The sequence below is a fragment of the Apteryx rowi genome, unplaced genomic scaffold (assembly GCF_003343035.1).
Source record: "Apteryx rowi isolate R43461 unplaced genomic scaffold, aptRow1 scaffold_3, whole genome shotgun sequence".
Lineage (NCBI taxonomy): Eukaryota > Metazoa > Chordata > Aves > Apterygiformes > Apterygidae > Apteryx > Apteryx rowi.
The window spans coordinates 7,915,325-7,935,659 of NW_020449418.1; the positions used below are offsets into that span (position 1 = coordinate 7,915,325).

The 20,335-nt window shown below is 41.9% G+C and overlaps 1 protein-coding gene across 3 annotated transcripts in view; it reads right to left on the bottom strand.

Moving 5' to 3' along the window:
- Nucleotides 1-17,745, bottom strand: part of ARMH3 (armadillo-like helical domain containing 3) — a 126,800-nt gene extending 109,055 nt beyond the window's left edge. Inside the window, exons 1-9 of one of the 3 annotated variants that reach the window (XM_026069579.1) lie at nucleotides 17,586-17,741; nucleotides 12,042-12,153; nucleotides 11,410-11,466; nucleotides 11,126-11,272; nucleotides 8,821-8,928; nucleotides 7,612-7,704; nucleotides 6,676-6,750; nucleotides 5,897-5,983; nucleotides 391-447 (exon numbers count right to left, since the gene is read on the bottom strand). In XM_026069579.1, coding sequence (XP_025925364.1) covers nucleotides 391-447; nucleotides 5,897-5,983; nucleotides 6,676-6,750; nucleotides 7,612-7,704; nucleotides 8,821-8,928; nucleotides 11,126-11,272; nucleotides 11,410-11,466; nucleotides 12,042-12,143 — 726 coding nt within the window. In that variant the 5' untranslated portion in view covers nucleotides 12,144-12,153; nucleotides 17,586-17,741. Of the gene's footprint in view, nucleotides 1-390; nucleotides 448-5,896; nucleotides 5,984-6,675; nucleotides 6,751-7,611; nucleotides 7,705-8,820; nucleotides 8,929-11,125; nucleotides 11,273-11,409; nucleotides 11,467-12,041; nucleotides 12,154-17,585 lie in introns of all 3 variants that reach the window. The other 2 variants (XM_026069580.1, XM_026069581.1) reach the window with 2 other exon arrangements.
- Nucleotides 17,746-20,335: the final 2,590 nt, after the last annotated feature.

Genomic DNA, 20,335 nt, shown 5'->3' on the forward strand with positions numbered 1-20,335 from the left:
CCAAGCTACAAGAATTGCCTTATGGACTGTTAAGGCCAGATGACACAGCACTGGATAGGAGATACAAGATAGCTTTTGCCAAAGAAGGTATCTCTTTGGAAAGCAACAGCAAGTAATGTATAGATAGTTCATTAACATATAATATATCAACTTTAGTACATTTCTTGCTACACAGCCTTTCCACCACTCCCACCATTTAACTGGTGATCAGTCTGTCCAAAATATGAGGTACTTCATCCATCTCAAGAGTTCAGTTAGGGAAGAAACCCACTATTCTAGTGGTCTCTGTTGTAGCACTGTTCCCAAATCATCTTCGCGTCAGATGCCAAGATGGCACACACTCATGGAAGAACATCCCCAGAAGTAGAGAGGAATAAGTCAAATACTCACATTAAGCGTGGGCTCATCATCTACAATGGAGAGCTTCACAATGTAGGGATTCACTGACTGCTCAGGGAAAAAAAGAAAAAGGAAAAAAAAGGGAAAAGAAAACTGGTTTTAAATTCAGTCTTAAAAAAAGAAAGAAAGAAACACACAACAACTTATCTTTCAAAGTTTACCCAGCCACCCTAGGAGGAATTTCCCTCCTGTTCCACAACACAGAATACACACAATTCAACAGGAGTCACCAACCAAGCGCTAAGGCTACTATGCCTGGGCCACCTTCTCTTTACTTGCTCAGCTAGGCAGGCTCCTGATTTTAGTTAAGAAGAGAGGGAGTTTCAGCTTCTTTGCTAGCTTGACTGCCAGTCTTGAAAGTGGAGCTGCCATCCTCCAAGCCTCTTATCTGTGACACACACTACTATGCAGCAGGCACAAGCAGTACAGCTGGGACTGAACATTAGCGTTCTGATATATCTTTTCTGCAACGCCTTGCAAAGATTGCTTAAAGGAAGGACCCAAGAAAGCATGACAGTGTTACAGACTCATCTGCTAAAGAGTTAGAGCTCAACGCTTAACAGTTTACACCACTGAGAACTAGAAGTCTTTGGAGAATACAAATTTCTTAAACTCTCAGCTTAACAGAACACACAGAGCCCATCTATAAAGATAAGCCCTATTAATTTAGAAAGTATTTTAGATTAGCAATATACATTTGTTTTTCATTGTTCACATGCGTCAGTGCAAACCTAACAAAGTTGATTTGGAACCAGGACAGAGAAGAAAAGGCTCTATTTGTACAGCAGATCCAAAGAGGATGGGAAGAATAAAGCACTCAAAGCATGCATCAGATGCAGCCTCATAAGTTACCCAGTTATCTGTCTTGCCCAAGGCTTGACAGCAGGTTAAAAATAAGACTGATCGAAAAACAACACCCTCACAATTATTTGGTACTATGGAAGAATCGAGTTTTGTCTTTGGTTCAGAGACCGATGATAACAGAGCAAAGCTCAGCCAGCCTRTCAGCCTGCCTCCTGCAGCATGGTAGCACTATCTGTCATCTCAGAAAGACAGAAAATTCTCACAGAACCCATCTGTGCATGAAGAGTGCAAAGACATTTACCGGTAGCTCAAGAAGAGATTCCCATTGAGTAACAATACCTGCTCCTCTTTGTACAGCCACACTCCTCTTCAGAAATTACATCTAGTCGGTATCAGTAAAGCCTCCTGCAGGCCTCTCATTAGCAGGCCTCATACAGAACAGTGGCCAACCTGCGACTCATAAGCGACAGAAGTGATGGGTCTTTGCCAGGAAATGGGGAGCAGGGCTATGCTGGTATAGGGGCTGCAAGGTTATCCAAATCCCCAGATGTGGAGAAGCAGCAAACTAGCAGGTACTGCACCAACCAGTGCCACCAGGCTGTCATGAGACCTAGTCATATGCTCAGGCCCGTCAAAGAAGAGAGGAGGAGAGGGTTTGTTATCATCTCCAGCCTATGAACTACACTTGGGGCTCCTGTTGCCCTTGACTCTCCAAGATGTATGCTACCTGTCTCCTGCCTCTTGGCAGTGAGAAGATGTCCATGCATGATGAATAGGGCCAGGAAGTTGGCCAACCTTGCTGCAGACATCTGCCTTCTCTCTTTTCAAGTGTCTTCTCCAAATCTGCAGAAAACTGTTCACTAAWTCCTATCTTAAGCCTCTCCATGCCTCCAGTATGTTCCATGCCTCCTCTGTGCTTCTCTAACTCCTTAGAGAGCARACAGATGAGTTAGAGCAATGTAGTCGACACACAGTATTGCTGTATATGGGACATGGCAGTTTCTAGTGCCTTTCAGCATACTGCAAGCCTGTACCAATCCAGGCAAGTACAGCTTGCTCCCTCCACTCCTTCTGAGCCAACAGTTCCAAACTTACTTACTGTGAGCTTTAGCCTGCACATATACAACAAATTTCAGCAACCTGCAAGTTGTACAAGTACCTCTGCTAAGCTCACACGATATTCCTTGACTGCTTCCCTATTCTAACCCTGTTATTTCAGTTTCCTTAATTTYCTCTTACTGGGAATCACAGCAAAAGGTTTGGAAGGCTAAATAAATTATACCTGCCACTCCATAGTACCCACCAACACGCAACAGCCTTGAAAGCTGGCTGCTAAGTGTTTTGAAAACTCAAGGGTGTTCAGTGAAGTGGTGACAGAAGCTTAGAAATAGCTTCAGCCCCCACCTGCCTCCACAAATAAAAAATAAAAAAAMCCCATGATTCTCAGCTCTTCAAACACCACAAGTCTTCTCTGATCACAACCATCAGAGAACAAACATGGGTATCCTCTTCAGTGATGAGGAACAAATACAAATTCTTGGAACCTGGGAATACAAGACATCCTCCATGAATTACCCACCATTAGTTACCAACAACTGCACAGAAATGAGGACCAAATCTGGGAGGAGATCATTACCAGGAAATTTCTAAAAGACAGTCCAATTAAAACCACATCAGAAACGCAATCCCCAGGTGAGACATGCTATAAAGTAAGCATGYTATGAAAATCCACAGAAATCTAGCAGAGGGAGTGAGATCTCCCTCACACTCCCAGGTATACACCAAGTTCCAGCACAAACCTATGTGAAGCAAGTTTTTGCTAGGAAAACAAAGCAGAAAAAAACAAGCCAAGCATGCATAATACCTAGTTAGATGCTTAAATTTATCTTTACATCTGCAGTGGAGACCTGGGTCTGCCTGATTATCCCTCACAAGGCTTTTCCCTCAACACTCACTGGGGACTTCAGCAGCTTTGCTGCCAGCCCTGATGAGACCATCTCGTCTGCTGGCAGGCCATCTTGAAGGGAATTAGGGCTTGAATAATGACTTTTTTTGGTTACAGGGATTGATTTAAAATAATTTAAGCTCTGAGAGAACTCTGAAATTCTTTTTTTAATCAGCTTTAAAAAGAGGAATTTTCTAACCCCTTCAATGTTTAAGAGTCTCTTCAGCACCTGCAGTTGATGAGGTACAGGGGACAGAGTGCACAGAAGCAGACATGAAGGGCTGTCGGATACACTATATGCAGCCAGACAAGAGTACACAAATGGGGGGGGAAAAAAAAMCCATACATTTTCACTGATTTCTTTCAGTCCTGCTTAGCAAATGACAATATGCAATTCTAGCAGGTTGAACATGAGGTAAAGAATTTTTCACCTAGATGTTATCAAGGCATATATTTACTTACAAGTCACTGCTCTGATTTTATATTTTAACTTGCTGTTCTAGCAGCCATCTCTTAGAATACTGAGAAAGTGAGAGAATAAATGCTTTTCCCACAATATTTTGTCTGTTTGGCAGCCTTCTGTGTACAGTTAGCTTCACCATTTTCCTTATGTAGTCAATCATTTAGTTACCCTTTTATGCTTCCTTCACATAGTACCAAGGTAGAAACATTTTAGAATCCTGTTCTGTATTTCAGAGAAAACTATAAGAGATAGCTGAACACTTGAGTAAGTATATACTGYGAACAATTTTTAAAAATTATTAGGTTTCAGATCAATGACATCCCTTTAAAGGTTCCATCTAAAAACGCGTATATCATTTTTACTCCTAGAACAAAGTTAATGAGCAAACTGAAATTTCAGGTCGCTACACTGGTAATGAAATCATGGACAACTATTCCCCAGGGAATTTGAAAGGAAACTAGAAAATTCACATCCCCAAAATATGAAAGAAYACATTCATGCAAAACACACTGGTACTCTCATTAAAGACAGAAAAAAATCATAGTCAGCTAATGAATTTTCAGCCTAATTAGATTTTCTTAAGCAATTGGAACAGCAATTTAGCAACCAATGAAGTTCAGAACAAAAGAGAACCTATCAACAGTAGCACAGTCAAGCTGGAAAAAAAAGAAAGAAAAAAAAAGAAAAAAGAAAAACCACACACACACTCTACACAAGCTAAAATTTTCATTGCCAGACATCTGCTCAGGCTGGATCTGTTGTGTTTTTTTTGGGGGGTGGTGTTGTTTTTTGGTTTTTTTTAAACATCAGCACAAACAGTTAATTTCCTTTGGGTGCCCAATTTGAAGACATCTAAGACAGTGTTTTCCAGAGCACCTGACACCAACTAAATGCTCTACAGAAAGCTACTGCAAAAAGCATAGGATAAGTCTTATGTACTCACAGCCCTCTACGTTACTAATGAGATAAACTACAGCACACAGGGATCCACAGCTCAGGAACAAGCCTAAACAGCTCTCTATCTTTTGAGCAGAATGCTTAAGTTAATAAGCTATCACCAATGTGGATAAGGAAAAGAGTTATATACTTTGCTCAGGGGACACAAGCTAAGTAGGTAACTCTTGGACAGACTCAGCTTCAATTCCACTTCCAAGACGTAGGCATAAGGCAGAGGCAATGAGACCCCTGTCTTCCCAGTCTGTCCTTGCCAACAATCCTACCCATATCATTCCCATTAGTTTTTCTCATGGTCCTATACTAAAAGCAAACTGCATGCTCCTGCTCCGTGCTACCAGGGCACAGACTGAACAGAGTCCACAATTCAAGATACAGACAACATTCACAGGAATGGGGAAACACAGGTTGTYTCAGTCATTTAATCTAGTCCCTGCCTCAGCCTATTCTATAGGTCTATTCATAATCCAAACAAGCTCAATTTTAAAAGCAGGTAGGTTTTTTTTCCCCCCCAGTAATTCTACTGGGGGGGGGTACATTCCAGAACTTTCCCTCTTTTTCTACCCACCAATTTAAGTTTATTAAAATGTTGCCAATTGCAGAAAAAAACTGAAGCTGGATCATTAAAACATCATGCCTCACACAAAGAAAAGTCAACACTATGATGCTTTTTGACATTCTATGTTTCTTTTTCAAGGCAATGAAAAACAGGGAGAAAATGGGAATGCACCACAAAGTAGCACAGTCTAGAAAAATAAAGATGAATAAATTTTCCTGAAGAGGAATCAAATAGAGATGGACTTCTCTTGGCTATACTGGCTATGATGTTTCAGTTCAGTCTTTGGTCACATCTTCGACATCGCTTTGGGGATCTACATTCTTTCAGTCTGACAGTCAGGTGATGACTGACAACTCTCTTTACTTTGGAGACTATAATTGCACACTCACACACACAGGAAAACATGCAAGTTCTGCACAGTAGTAACTCTTCCAAGAGGACCTTCCCCCAAATGCTTCCACTAAGGAAATACAAATCTCCTAGCTAGTTTCTCTCATGCTTGCAAAAACTAACTGTAAGAACGTCATATATATTTGTATAGATACATACAAAGACARATGCAAGAATAGCCACTGTCAAAGCTGTACTTCTTTCAGCAGTTTGCATAATACAACTGCCTTGTAAAGCTTCTGTAGCTATATGCTGGTAGCCTGATACATGTTATAGTTTGTATTGCTAAAAACCATATTGTAGGTCTTATTAATTCACACTGGTCTCTAGGTTTTTAACAAAATAGAAGGGATTTTTCCTGTTACCTGTGTAGAACACCTACCTCATATTTTCTGTAGTTGACCAGCAAGGCAAGAAGGACAACAGCATCATAGCCATGTTCCCTGCGACTAAGTGGGCTGGACAGAATCTGGAATAAAGAATCACATTGTTMTGTTCAGGCCTGTTTTGGGAAGCTGGCAGTGGCTCTCACACCATGCGTGGCATGAAATGTATACATAAGAGCAAATTATGTGCTAAGTGAAAGACGATATTTAGGACTTTGGGAGTGTCAGTGCTCCCAAGAAATTTGCAGGTTCCACAAAGAGAAACTTATTACATCAGAGAGAGGTACAAAGGCTCTCTGGGTATATAGGGCAAATATATTTCTCAACAGCACTGGACAGTATCTCAGTGCACTGTCAAAACTCTCCRTGCAGTTTTTGTGGGTTTCCCCAAGCCCAATTCCACTTCTAAAAAGTGTAACTTTATCAGAGAGCAGAAAATAGCTTCAGTATATCCAGACTGACTTTAGAAACAAGTTCCTCTGATATAGAACTCCTCTGTGAAATTAGCCCAYGGACCTATTCTGCTTCTATCTGAGCACAAATGTCTCAAGTGAAAATAGTTTAAAGACTCAGTGACTGAAAACAGCAGAYGGGGAAAGGTGGGGGGAGGAAGGGGGGAAGGGGAGGAAGCCCACAACCCTATGAGTGAGCTATGGATGGAAGTGACACGCAGCACCAGCTAGCTATGTTGCATTGAAAGAGTTAAAAAGCAAACACATGATTRAAAGCTCACACTACGGAAAAAGACCCCCTCCACTAGAAGAAAAACTCTTACCTGTAAAATAGCTTCAAAGATACTGTTAATCATCACATACTCCAGGATGGTGTTCTGGCTAATGTTATCTGTCACCTGAACRCAAACACAAGTTTTAAAATCTGATCTGAAGTCCCCCATGATGCTGTAGCTACCTCTGGCACACACKAGGAACTGAAGAGTTATACTACCAGATGGACACATTTATCCAGAATCTCACACTTAGTCAGCAAGTCAGGGGTGTGAACAGCGCGAGAGCTAGACATGAAGTAAAGGAAATCTGTCCTGCCTCCCACATCTTYCCCTGGCAAAAAGCATGAGCCACGTACAAAGAGCTTCCCATTTCCTCTGCAGATTGATATTGCACAGCCGCGTGACAATACTATCAGCCACTGAAGCAGACTGCTACACTACAGGCAGAGAATGAAAGAGCAGGGCCCAGATGCTCCACCGAGCACTTTCCTAGTGGAAACAGGGCAGTGAAAACCTCCCCCATGCTCTATTATCTCTTATTCCAAGAGATGCTGAGTGGCCATTTGCTCCAACTTCTTCAGTCTTCCCATCCTCACCACAGCTGTCTACTCCACACTTCCTTTTACTTTCTTCAGCCTCTCCCCTCTGCTCCCTTCCTTCCATTTATTTGAGACTTCTTAAGTATCTCTTTCCCTAAAAAAAGGGTGAATTTAATTGATGCTTCCTCCTGTGTCTCTTTCCCTTTGCCCCTGCTGGCATCTGTCTCATAATAAAGTCTCTGTGGCAGAAAGAGTCCGCTAGTCTGTATCAGTACCGTGGTTAGAGCAGTGAGGCCATGTTCTGGCCTGATCCTTGTTCTCATTCATAGTTTCTCCCTCTTAAGCTTCGCACTACAGCATTCTGCTTAAATTTTGAGACAGTTCCATCCCTCAAGATGTGGCTCATTTAAACATTTAAGTTATTACACAGCTAATGTTTACTTACCGTCACCAAGCAGAGAAGTAGCTTCAGACACAAACTTTTGAGGCTTTCAGAACCTTCTGCACAGAGAAGYGAGTCCAAGCTCTCCATCAGATTCTATAGAAGAACAATTATGTCATTTAAAAGTAATATTTAAGTTATACTGATATTCCTGTATTTGAACCCTTCAAAAAAGGCTTCTTATATCAAATATTTCAAATAAAGTGACATTGTTCCAGAATCGGTAATTAATCCATTACAACTGCTATATACCACAGGCTATATTCACATCATTGGTTCTCAATACTGCATTGTGTTAACTACATTTTAATGACTATACACAGACCATCACAATCATTTTCAAAGAGTTTTCCCCAAAGACAACAGGATTTTGTATACATATAACAGTAAATTTTATTCACATAATATTTCTGAGCTCTACAAATATGATCTTTCTTTCTGCTTGCAAGCCAGTATTATCAGAGCTTTCTTTTTTCAATATTTCCCCATTTTTCTTATATATATCACGACATTTTGGTCTTGTGCAGCACACCTCCATTAATAGTACATATATTTGTTATTATTCAGAATAAATATTGTATAGCCATTTGATAAATATTCATAAATAATTGTTTTCCAAATTACTAACTAAATGACAGATAACACATTAATTCTTAAAGGAAAAGTATACTTCTAATAGCTAAGTAAATACTTAGTATTTTTTCCAAAATATATTTCTTCTCTTTGGAGAGAGATGAAAGATAAAACAGGAATTCAGCTTTAACTGCAGTTTCTTTTTCTTTTCCCAAAACTCAGCACCTGATAAGCACCAAATAAGTTTACGACAGTATATATGCTGACGGAAATCAGAGCACAAAGGCTATGACTATCAGCTAAAAATTAAATGCAAGCTATGAGGCTCAACAGTAGGGACTAATGGCCTGTTACAGTCTTTTCTTGCCTTAAGATTTCTTAACCATAATGAATCTACACCACAAAAAGAAAGGAAAAGAAAGAAAACACTCTGTTGTTATATTAACAAACATGGGGATCCAAACCATCCTTCTTTGTGCCACTAGCAGATAAAAGACTTCAGGACAGCTACATTTAATAACTGGCAAGAGTATTTCCCCAAATAGGCAGCTGTGTCTACTGAGATGTGCCTACAAATAACTGCCCCTGCAATACGGCTGGTGTGCAGCAGAGTGTTTCTTTACATTCCCAAGGTCTCACCTTCATACATAGCTCTGCCTTATCAAAACCCACAAGCATGTTGATTATATCAAACCCAGAGGTGGATTTGTTCTTCTGATGGACACCCCGAATCAATGCACACAATGTCTGCAAAGGGAAAAATCAGAGTGTAAGATGTAAGGCCACACCTACAACTCAATGGCAAAACCTGCCCTAAAATACCCTCAGAAGACTAGCAAAATGCAGATAATTGAATGAATACCACCAGCTTAGAAGTCATACATTTGTCTCAACTCTTCCATCTCTGTTTCTAAGGAATATCTTGGATGCTGAGGACTCAGAAAGATTAGAGAAAAATATATTTATTCATATTTTTCCTGTTTATTCACCCCTTCATTTCACAGCACTTTGAAGAAAGGCAATCTCACGGCTTCTTCTGTACAGACCCAGTTTGTACTATTCTCTTCAGACATCATCAGGCAGGAACACAACCTCTGGAAAATACCTAATTGTGGCTTTAAGGCCAAAAATCTTGATCAGGAAACTGCAAGGCAGAAGCAGTGTCCAATATCAGCCATGTCTATGTGGACGGACATACATAAGAGCTTCCCAGATTAATTGTTGATTCTAAACATGCCAAAGACACATCCATGTAACATAACTTCTCACACTGTGCCTGTCCACACAGCAGATGCTTTTCCTAGAGATAGCACACATTCTTTGTTTGGTTACCACCATGCTATACTAAGCCTGACCAATGAACTGCATCTCTGCCAGGAAACAAGAAGAATCACTTCAAGGCTATTAAGCAGCTTAAGTTTTCTAACGACTTTAGGAATTTTGAGGACCTTTACACTAAACCTAACCTCTTCTGTACTTCTTGCTGCATGCATTGGATTATGGTTCACACCGAATTCTTGGAGATCACTGGCAACATATAGGTATCAGCACACAATGCTTCCAGCAGATACTCCGGAAAATTTATGGACAGCAGATGTCCCATCTGCCCCAAAAGAAGAAATGGCTGTGGTGACTTTTGTCATCAGGCACCTTTCAGGTCTATGAAGAGGAGAATGGGGAGGAATATAACCTTTGCAGTTTAAGATTTCAGCTTGAATTGATCTATGAGAAAAAAATTAGTTTAAGAAGATGTAAAGCCAGAGACTGGCAGACCACAAAGAACGAGCAGACCTCTAGAACTGTAACAGAAGCAGAAGGGCAAGGTAGGCTTCTTTTTTTTGGTTACTGTCAGAGATAGGATATGGGGCTAAAGAAACATTTAATTGGTATGGCCTTTCTCAGGAAAAAAAAAATTGTTTACGTACRTTTTGGCTTCAGGATCACCCTTCACAACGAACACGGTGCGATTAAGAGAACCCTTTCCCAACCCATGTTCAGGACACGATCTGGTTTCTCTTTACATTCACACAGCAGGATTCTGCACTGAAGCCCTGGCCCAATTTTTGCAGAGAGCCTGAATTCAAGCTTGGGAATTCATGGCTGGGCTGGACTGTCTATGTAGCTATAACTACAATGTTTAATATTAATAGCATCCTTTAATTCAAGAGAAAAAAAAAAGCAAGCAAGTTTGCATGTCATCACAGGTGTAAATATTCCATTTCACGACAGCTTTTTGCAGCTTGCTGCTGGTCTAATGCCTCCTACAGATGACTTCCCCAAATCCGAAACCCATATGCTGTATTCCTACAGCTGACAGAAGCTGCGACACATGCATTCGCCAAACTGCAAGAATCAGCTTGGGAACTGGTAACATCAAGTGTCAAGACTGAAGAGGACAGTCTCCTGTGCAATCACAGGACAGCATACCTTTGGCAAGGAACAACCTGCAGGAAAAGGGCTTTTAATTCTGGGTGACAATTCTTCACAGCTTCCAATTAGGAAGTTGTCCAGTAGGGACAGTCTCCTGTATAAATTTCATACTAACTTCTCCAGAATTGTATTTCATTTTTGACCAACAAGGCAATTCAAAAAGAGGCTAAGGGGGGGAAAACAAGAGAAAGTAGAAGCTAGACAAAGCTATACAGAGTAATCTTGAGCCCCAAAATCGATAGCCTGTAATGTGAACAAGCCCGTCTTGTCCCTCCATTCCCATCCACTTCATCCTGCAACACCAGATCCTCTTAAATTTTGAGACAAGCTACCCTTTCTCAAAGACTGAAGACACTGTATTTGTAACCTCCACACAAAATGAGTAAAAACTACTCAGCARACACCACTTCTCATCACAACTAAAGAAATAAGCACAAGATGTTTGATACCGTCAGCAAACATATCGCCTCATCAGAAGCAGAGAAGAGTATTCCCTATCTCTCAAGTCTGGTACCTGTAGTGCATTGACCACTCTGATTGGGTGCTCCTCACCCAGTGCCTGGATGCAGTGCTGGAACAAGCAGTTGACGTTATCTTTTATCTTCATTAACTCTTCCCCATCCAGGGCCTCCAGCTTGCCTTCTAGATATTCCAAGTTGACCTGTTAGGTTAAGAAACAGTTCATGCATGTTACACAACTGCTGACAGCTTAGAAAAGCAAGTCCTTGCACTGACAGTCTGCCACTTCATAGGCAAAACAGCAGCAGCAAATCAGAGGATATTCAATTTTTATGTTACCTTCATGAGAAAAAGCTCTTCCCAAAACCTAGGGTTGCATTTACTGGGGTCTTCTGTCTAAAAGAGAAAGTAACGGCCATGAGAGAAAAACAGAAGAAACCATTCAGACAAAAGTTAAACAAAATCATTATCACAAGTAGTTCAGAATCAGAATAATTTCTCTGGATGACACAAGTGGTCTTACAGCACAGAATATTATCTGCACAGATTCCTAGAAGTAGGATAACAAATAGAAGCAGCTCTCAACTGGGATGCCTCTGTATATTTTCTGTATTGTTTTTCAAGAAACAGTTTTCCTCCCCAAATTAAACGGTGTCAAAACAGCTCTCATAACACCCCAGGACCTTTTTCTCCTTTTACTGCATAGATCTTCTGTCTCCCACCCCATTACTAACTTCAAAGCCATGACCTCCTTTAGATCACAAATGGTCCTGGCAGACAACAGGACACAGTGAAAATATGGAACAGAGAGAAGTACAAAGCTCAGCATGACAGTAGGAGAGCCCGAAGTATATGCCTACACTGTGCGATTCTTACCTTGCGCAAAGAATCTACCATGAAGTGCCTTCAGCCCAAATTAAAACATGAAAATTTAACACAGCACTTGCAAAACAAGGTGCTTGAGTCCTTACCGTGAAAATCTCATCATACATCAACACCACTTTCTCTTTCAATGGCTTCTTGGAGGCTGAAGACTTCCGGAGCAGCCCACCTTTCTTCTCTGTTTGGGCCATGCTGTATACCCTAAAGGTAAGAACAAAAACAAAAACCCCTAAGAAAACTTCAACTTTTCTTCAAGGCATATCCGGCATGTCACAACCATGAGATTTCTTCATTACACCAAGATACTAATCAGTCTCTCACAAGTTGGAAGCAGGGGCTTTAATAACTGTACCAGATAAGAAATCAGACCAAAGGTCCCATCTAGTCCTATATCCTATTTCAAAGAAAGATGCAGAATCACAGAACCACAGGCAGATACGGAATAAGCTGCTTAYAGATAAATTTTCTTAATTCTACTCTGCCAGAAGCCAATTCATAACTCAGAGCAAGACAGTTTACATCAAAAATATATATATATTTTTTAATCTCACTGTATGAGCTGTGATGCTTGTTATCAAATGGATACCCAGTCCTTTCTGATGCTGGTCAAGCCTCAGGGACATCTTGTGACAAAGAGCTCTTGAAACTGTTTGAAAAAAGTCTCTACCTGTTTTATTTGCTGCCTACCCATGCACTTCAAACTCTGCCTTTGCACTCCGAGGCCAYGTCCAATAGTAGGAAGCAGTTGGCTGCAAAGCTTCCCTAAAGCACTCCAGGCACCCTTGCTCATCCCTACCTCTGCACCTTGACATCCCTCAGCTGTGCCAGCTGCTCTGCAAATCAAGCCAGAGAAGTGCCCCAGCTTCAAAAACATCATGGGTGGTTTAGTTTTGGGGGGAGGGTGGAAGAATGCGGGSAAGACAGTTTGCAGAAATTTTTTTTAAATCAGATCAGCTCCCAAACCATTTCACAGCAAAGGAAGTTTTCTAGTAAGACAAATGGGGTTTACTATAATTAAGTAATTTGTGCCTCACACTCACTGTTTATCCTATTTTAAAAAAAAACAACTAAGAAGTATTGTTATTATAAAATGAGCTGTTAATAAAACAAAAAGCAACAGCCATAGCTTCAGTCCTGAACACTCCTATAGTCAAGCCATTGCAGGGCTGAGAGTCAGAATACATAACTTCCAACATACTCTCAGCCCAGTGCTGCAACACACATCACCAGTCTGAYCTTGTAAATATGAATTTACCTGCAATCACAGAACTCTCCGGCAAGCACCACAGCTTTAGCAGTGCTCTAACCTGCTCCATCACTGCAGCGGTGTCAAAGCTACCTAGCAGAAAGGGAATGTTGTCCCCTCTCACATCCCTGGACCACGCTCATATCCCTGAGGCTCATATCCTGCCTTTCTCCCAGAACTCCAAAGGTCATTACAAACACGGCAGCAGCACGTCTCAGGCAGAGGTCTGACTTAAGTTATGCTCCAGAAAAACRAGGGCAGGCACTTGTGGCAGCTACACTCAGGCATGCTAAATTATGCATGGAGAGGTAAGTACACTGCACTCTGCCTCTAAGACCCCAGAGCTTTCTGAGTTGGCAGCCATGGAGACAGCTTTGGATTTAGCCTTCACTGCAGACTGCCTGAACCTCTTCCACAACCACAGCACATTCAGATCCAGCTTTCCCTCAAAGAGCAGGTTCYGGTGACTAGTGAATTGCCAGTGCTACATCTCTCCTGTATTTCTTCCACTGCAGACAGGCTTTGATTGCCTTAGACCACAACTGTGCATCCAACTAGGATTCCCAGGCCCCCAGAGTCTGCCACAGGTTATTCAAACATCCATCACTTGAGCCATAAATCTCAATTTCAAATGGCTTTGGGGCTGGAGAATTGATGCTGCTGCAAAAGGCTCCACCCCTGCTGTGAAGGGCAAGAGCAGTCTGGATGGGAAGGCAAAGGGTGGGATAGAGAACAGCAGATCTCACACCTGAAAGGCCGGGATTTATAGAAAGGGGAAGAGATGTCCTTTCTTCCCACTAGGAAGGGAGTATGCACAGCTGGGTGGTAAAGGGTTGGTTTGTGTCTGCTGGGGCAGAAATGGAAACGGTCCCAAGAAACACTGTCAGAAGAAAGCTTAGGAACTACTGCACTGTAACCTTACGTAAATAAGGAAAGTATTTCTGCAGCCTACTAGGTCTGTATTTCCAGTTAAGATGGAGAAAAGGTTTCAGTCTAACACACAAAAAAGAATACATTACTCAATCATCTTGATAGCTTCCCTCTTACAGACTTCATGTTATTTTTAAACCGTCATGGGAAATAAGACATTAATTAGAAATTTAATTGGAAACAGAGAGAAATCTATTAAAAACCAAATCAAGAACGATGTCACTTTTAGCCTAGCAAGACAAATTTTGCCCAAGATTGTACAAAACCATTTTGCAACTAGATTTGTACATTTCTGAACCTAAAAGCAGCCCCCAACCCCAGCATACAAATATATCCATCAGTGTGCTTCTAATTGGATTACTGCTAACGAATCCCAGCGTCAGAACTAAAACCAACTTGCAGGGCTTCTAGGTCAGTGTTCTCGTATCAAGTTTGTGTATGTACAGGAAGGSATCAATACGCTCTGCCTAGACCTTGAACTGCTGAGAGATTACAATATGTTTTAATATTTTTCCTATGCTTATAGAAAGACAGAAAAAGTCTAAATCCCACAAGAAATAAACCCTTGATGCTGAGCAAGCATCAGAGGGCCTACAAGATCATGTGAAAATCCTCAGCTCTGTCAAACTGGGAATTGGATTCAGATTCTCTCAACCTGAGCTGCACAAAGTACGTACAAAGACGACTGCTAGAGGCAACGATTAGATAATGTTCTTGTTTATAATTTGCTATTCTACAAATGAGCATATGGAGGAATAAGGGGAGAAAAGTAAGTCTCCTTTCATGCCAGTGCTTTATTARGCTGTGCTGGTTTCATGACCTGTGATGATCAGGCCTGTACAAATGGCTTTTTCTTTTCACTTTATGCAATTACATCGTCCAGATGTCATGAAGACAGAAGCAGAAAACTGCATTTTGCTAACAGGGACCTCTTAGGCAGTTGCAGAAAACACGAGTTAAATGCACAAAATATTTATAGAAGTTGTAGAGGTGTCAAGTTATGAGGCTTTTATGACATTTTATGAAAACAATGAGACTGACTATAGTTAACAATTATCCTTTAAATGCATCACAGTTAAAAAGCTTCAATGCATTTCCCACATTTCAGGCTCAAATGGATAATTTATTCTGTCAATAGGTCAGCTCCATTAACACATGCTGCTAAATGAATCCTGCCATAGTCACTGACTGCATAGGAGAACCGTCCCTCAGGGCTAAGAGAAGAGTAGGCATGTGAATTTTTACAACAGCAAGTACTTTGCTGTGCTGCAGAAGGTCCACGATGCTTCATCTGGGACTAAAAGAAAACTGGACAGAGCACGGCTCTCGGCAGCTCAAAGGCAGGAAAATAAAAGCCACAGCAGGCAGGAGCTCAGGCAGAACTCTTGCTTTATCTGTCATCAATCCCCAGATCAGATGATCCAGTCAGGAACAAAGGGATGAGCATATCAAACCATCCACCTCCCTTCCATTTCATTCCAAAAGTCACAGCAGAGATTTAAATCAAACATGTGACATGCAGATGAACACATCCCTGTTAACTTTTGGTTATATATCCACAGAAACAACTAAAGAGGCATTTTGAAACTGAAGTTTACTCACACATTTACACACATTCAAAACTCTGGCTTGTCCACACTGTCACTCAGCTCCCTTATGGACTTATCATTGTGTAGGTCTTCTTATGATGGTGAGAATATTATTGTAAAGAACACTAACATTAATGCATATCTAACCTATAGCAACACAAGGATCCAAAACCTTAAATTTCTGTATTTCTTGCATGCAGCCTGTCAAGTTAAGCACTATTTTTGCATTTAATTTCCCAGGCTAACAAACCTGAATGCTTTTAAGTTTACAGATGCATATACACAACCCCTATATACAGTGAAACATAAATATATATACTCTTTTCAGTGTGGACCCCTCAAAAACTATACTGCTACACTGCTCGGCTAAATAAAGAGAAAAGAAATAGACTGCATAAAGTGGTATTTTCATATATTTATTTACTTGACAAACCATTTATTCCATATCTGAAAAAAGGTAGTGCAGATTACACAACACACATTAATGTCAATGCCATTAAACAAGCCCTGGACCTCAATCAATATTGATAAAGACTGAGTAAGAACAGAGATACTTGTGCTTTTAGAACCCAGTCTCTCTTGACTCACCGTTGCTCACAAGACTGGACTTACTTGTTTGAACAATTTCAAGGCTAGTAAATATTTCCCAGCCACCAATTGCAGGTACCCAGGGACCTAGGGTGAGGACACTTTGCCTTCCAAGTTGTTTTGCAATTCTCCAGATACAAGTCTCATATCTGCTGTTTTCCTGAAGACCTATATCTCTACCATCACTACCCCTTCTCCACACCTTTCGTTTACAGTTGTTCCTTTGAAGATCTGGTCTGTACAACATGCAAACTCAGATGTTATGATATTATTACACAGATGTTAATTTGCCAACAGCTACGTCACATAAACCTCTATCAAAGTGGAGTCATACAGCCCCCGACACTACCCAACAGACCAGTGGAAAACACTTAATTTTTAGGACTGACATTTGACTAACAGTAAGGAGGCAAGGGGGCTGAAAACCATTTTTCTCCCTCAAGAGGAGGAGATAGAAGGGAGTTTCTTCCCGAGTCACAAGACAAAGGTTACAGAAGAGAAGCTAGAGAAGAAAGATAAAAACCTTTGAACAGAAAAGGACTGAGAAAGCACAAGCTTGTAGCCAGAAAGTCTGATTCAGCTACAGAGTACAAGCTAGGCTGAGAGATTCAGKGCTAAGAGAATTGCATCACAGTTTACAGCAGAATAATCCTGGACTCCTCTGCAGACTCACAGAAGGAAGGAAAAAGACAGGACTGCTGTTTTGGTGGCAGAAATCATTTATGACAGCTTTAGAAATTCAAGCTACAACCTCAGGGACACTGATTTCTACTAAGAAGGCTTCACCTTTATCCTTTAAGTTTAAGGAAAGTTGTTTATAAATTATCTAAATTGTGACAGAGGAGGGGAACAAACTTCTGCTTAAAGTTAACCTATGGCTTCTAAAGTGCTGAACTGTAATCCAAATAGTCACACATCTCTTAAGTTCTAGGAGAAACTTGCACTTAATCCACATGGTGAATCTGCAGAGTCAATACCAGATCCGTGCAGTTAAATCAGCTTCCAGCACTCATCCATCACAGGAAGTGATGGACAATCTGCATCCTGCATGTGAGCTTAGGAATCTCAATGCACGGACAGTGCGTTGACCCAGTTCAAGCTCCAGGGTTAAATCCCCCAGGGACCACCTAACAGCAACCTAGAAGAACAGCAGTGAAGACAGAGAGGAGGAGAGCWATGGGCTAGATTTTGTCAAGGCTTTAGAGAGCATCATGATCAAATTCCGACCCTTGCAYTCCGGCTACAAGCCCTTTTGCAGCTTACGATCTGCCAAATCTTACCTTCCTGAACCCTCAGCCCCTCCTGTTGACAACAGCACTTTTAAACACAGTTCCTTGCACTTGGTACAGCAAGGCCACCCTTGCTTCTTCTAACATAGTGTTCACAAGTTTTCTTCCATCATTAACTGTCTGCTGCTCTTGCACATTACATCCAACCTGCGCAGAACATCAAGATTATAATAAGCCCTGATCTAATCAGACATGCAACAGCTGAAACAGAGTTATGCTGCYTTTAGATTTCATTCATTCTCTACAGCCTTACTTGTATACTGTCCATTGGAATGAAAACTGCTCAGGTTGTATCTTCCTGCACAACTGCAAGGCGCACAGCCCACCAACAAGGGAAATGATTAACACCAAGAGCATGCAAGCCTTGGGCCAAGCTGGCAGAATTTTCAAGTGCCTTTAYGTAGTATACAACAGCAAATTCATTCAGAGGATGCACTGATGACAAAAATCCCTCATTGATCCTACTTCTTTTTCCACAGTATCAAGCAACATCTCTAGCACAGTTTCAGTACATGTATTTTTACCAGCAAGCCCTTCCATCCTGCGCAGAACAGTAGAAGTATATGTGCTTATACCTTGTACAATCTAGTTACMCCACCACTGACCTATTTTTCCCCCTTGAAAAACAGGAAAAGAAGCTTCCTAGCACAGATACAGCAACAAACTGCCTCCTACTACACCTGCTTTCACAATGATATAAAAGAAAAACATACAAGTTACATTTTCAACACTCCACCCTAAGTGCCTTTCATTTCTATCTGACCAGTTAAAATAGCACTCAATCCATCAACTTCACACCACCAACTACTTAAGCTTCTTCCTGTCAAGTCCATCTAGACAAGTGTCACATGCTTCCACCCCAATCTGTTCAGATCATTTTTCCAGCTCAGTTTTTTCATTTCATCACACCTCCTTTTTGCATCCCTGACTACACTGCCCAGCTCTCATATCAGAAAGTCTCTTTGAGTTTTCACTTTTCAAGCTCTTCAGAACCCAACCCACCTAATTCACCATGAAATATTCCCCACCTAAGTGCTTATGCCACTCAAATCTTTTCAGACATCTTCCTTCTGAAGGAAAGTACTCTCCCTGTAACCCTCCCCTCCTTCTCCTAGGGCTTCAGCTGGCTGCGTTCCAGGGGTCCAAGGTCTAGGTTAGATACAGCACAGCTGCATGACCTTGGCTCCAACTTCTGAGAAAACTGCTAAGTTCTAAGAAATTCTGCAGAGTAGAGCCATGCAAGATAAGAAAGGTAAAACTGCAGAGAGGTAAGGCTTTTTTTTTTTTTTTTTCCTCGAGACATGGATCATTAGTAGCTCAGGCATTCAAGAAGGGGGGAAAAAAACATGGAAAGGTATAAAATCCTGAAGGAAAAAACAAGGAGTCAGAAGAGAGCAACTCTGCAACATTGAGCCATTCCAGGGAGCAGCAGAGTTTGACCCTTCCCCTCCAAAGGATGCCTGCATAGCTACCTGGTGTCTTATTGGGGGTGGTAACTCATGCTTAGCCTAGTAGCTTGTTAAATCCTCAYCGTATCTTTTGGGCATACAACTTAAAAATATGAAACAGTTATTGACTAGTATGTATCATGCCTGCAAAGTCTCTTTGCACACAGAAGAAGATGCCTAATGTGGCATAGAGGGAGGGTTATGCTGTAATTACTGGAAAGCCAACCTGCTGTCCTTTTTGCTCCTGAAATCCTGAAGTATGACAAAAAGATTTTTGTCACACTTCCTACAAGAGCTGAAACAGCTGGTGTACTGTAACAACTGCATATTGGAATGGTCTGAATTATCTTACTGCTTTTTTTATTCCACCCACCTATAAAGTCTCTAGGCAAGAGAAAACTTTCTTACAGTGACATATGCAACACGGTTTAACTGAGGCTGAGTTATATAGCAAGCTGCTTCTGCCTTTAACATAATAAGCATAATAAATTACCACTCTGGTGCCACTGTTTACTGCCCCATTTCACCTACACAACTGTTTGTAGGACCATGATGTAAACTAAGTAACAATGACCAGCAATAAAAAAATAACCTCCGCTCACTAATTTTCTAAAAAGAGATATCTTTAATCCAAACCATTTCAGCAACCAGTTGCCACTGTGGCCCAATAACAGTTGTATCAGCAAAGCCAAAGGGTTAAGCAACTACAGGCTGCTGGAAGGCCTTTCTAAACAAACCCCTATGAACTGAACTACACCCAAAGGCACTTGCAGAATACAGCCACGCGGTGATAATACATTATTCATAGCAGCAGCACAGTAGGCAGTCATGGAAAGGACTGACAACTCCTCAGGCAGTTCACTACTGCAAAACTACTACTGCTCGAGGAAAGTTTCAAGGAATCAGCAAGGCCCTGCTCAGGGAAGGCGGGCCCTGCCAGGGCCACGGGCACACGGAAGAGGTTACAGCAAGCGAGGACTGCCCCCACCCCAAAGCCTGCCAGCAAGGCTGCCCCGCACCCAGAGCCGCTGCCTGCCCAAGCGGCGGGGAGGAGGCGGCTGCCGGCGCCCGCGAGAGCGGGGCCGGCCCGGGGCACCCCGCCCCCGCCCGGCTGCGGAGACCCCCAGCGCGGCAAGGGACGGGCGGGCGGGCCGGGGAAGTTCCTCACAGCGGGCACCGTCCCACCCCCGCGCAGGGCTCCCCGCGGCAGGGCAACCCCCGGCAGCCGGAGCCGCCGGCCGGCCCGCCCCGGGGCAGGGCGGCGGGCAGCCTCAGGGCGGCGGGCAGCCTCAG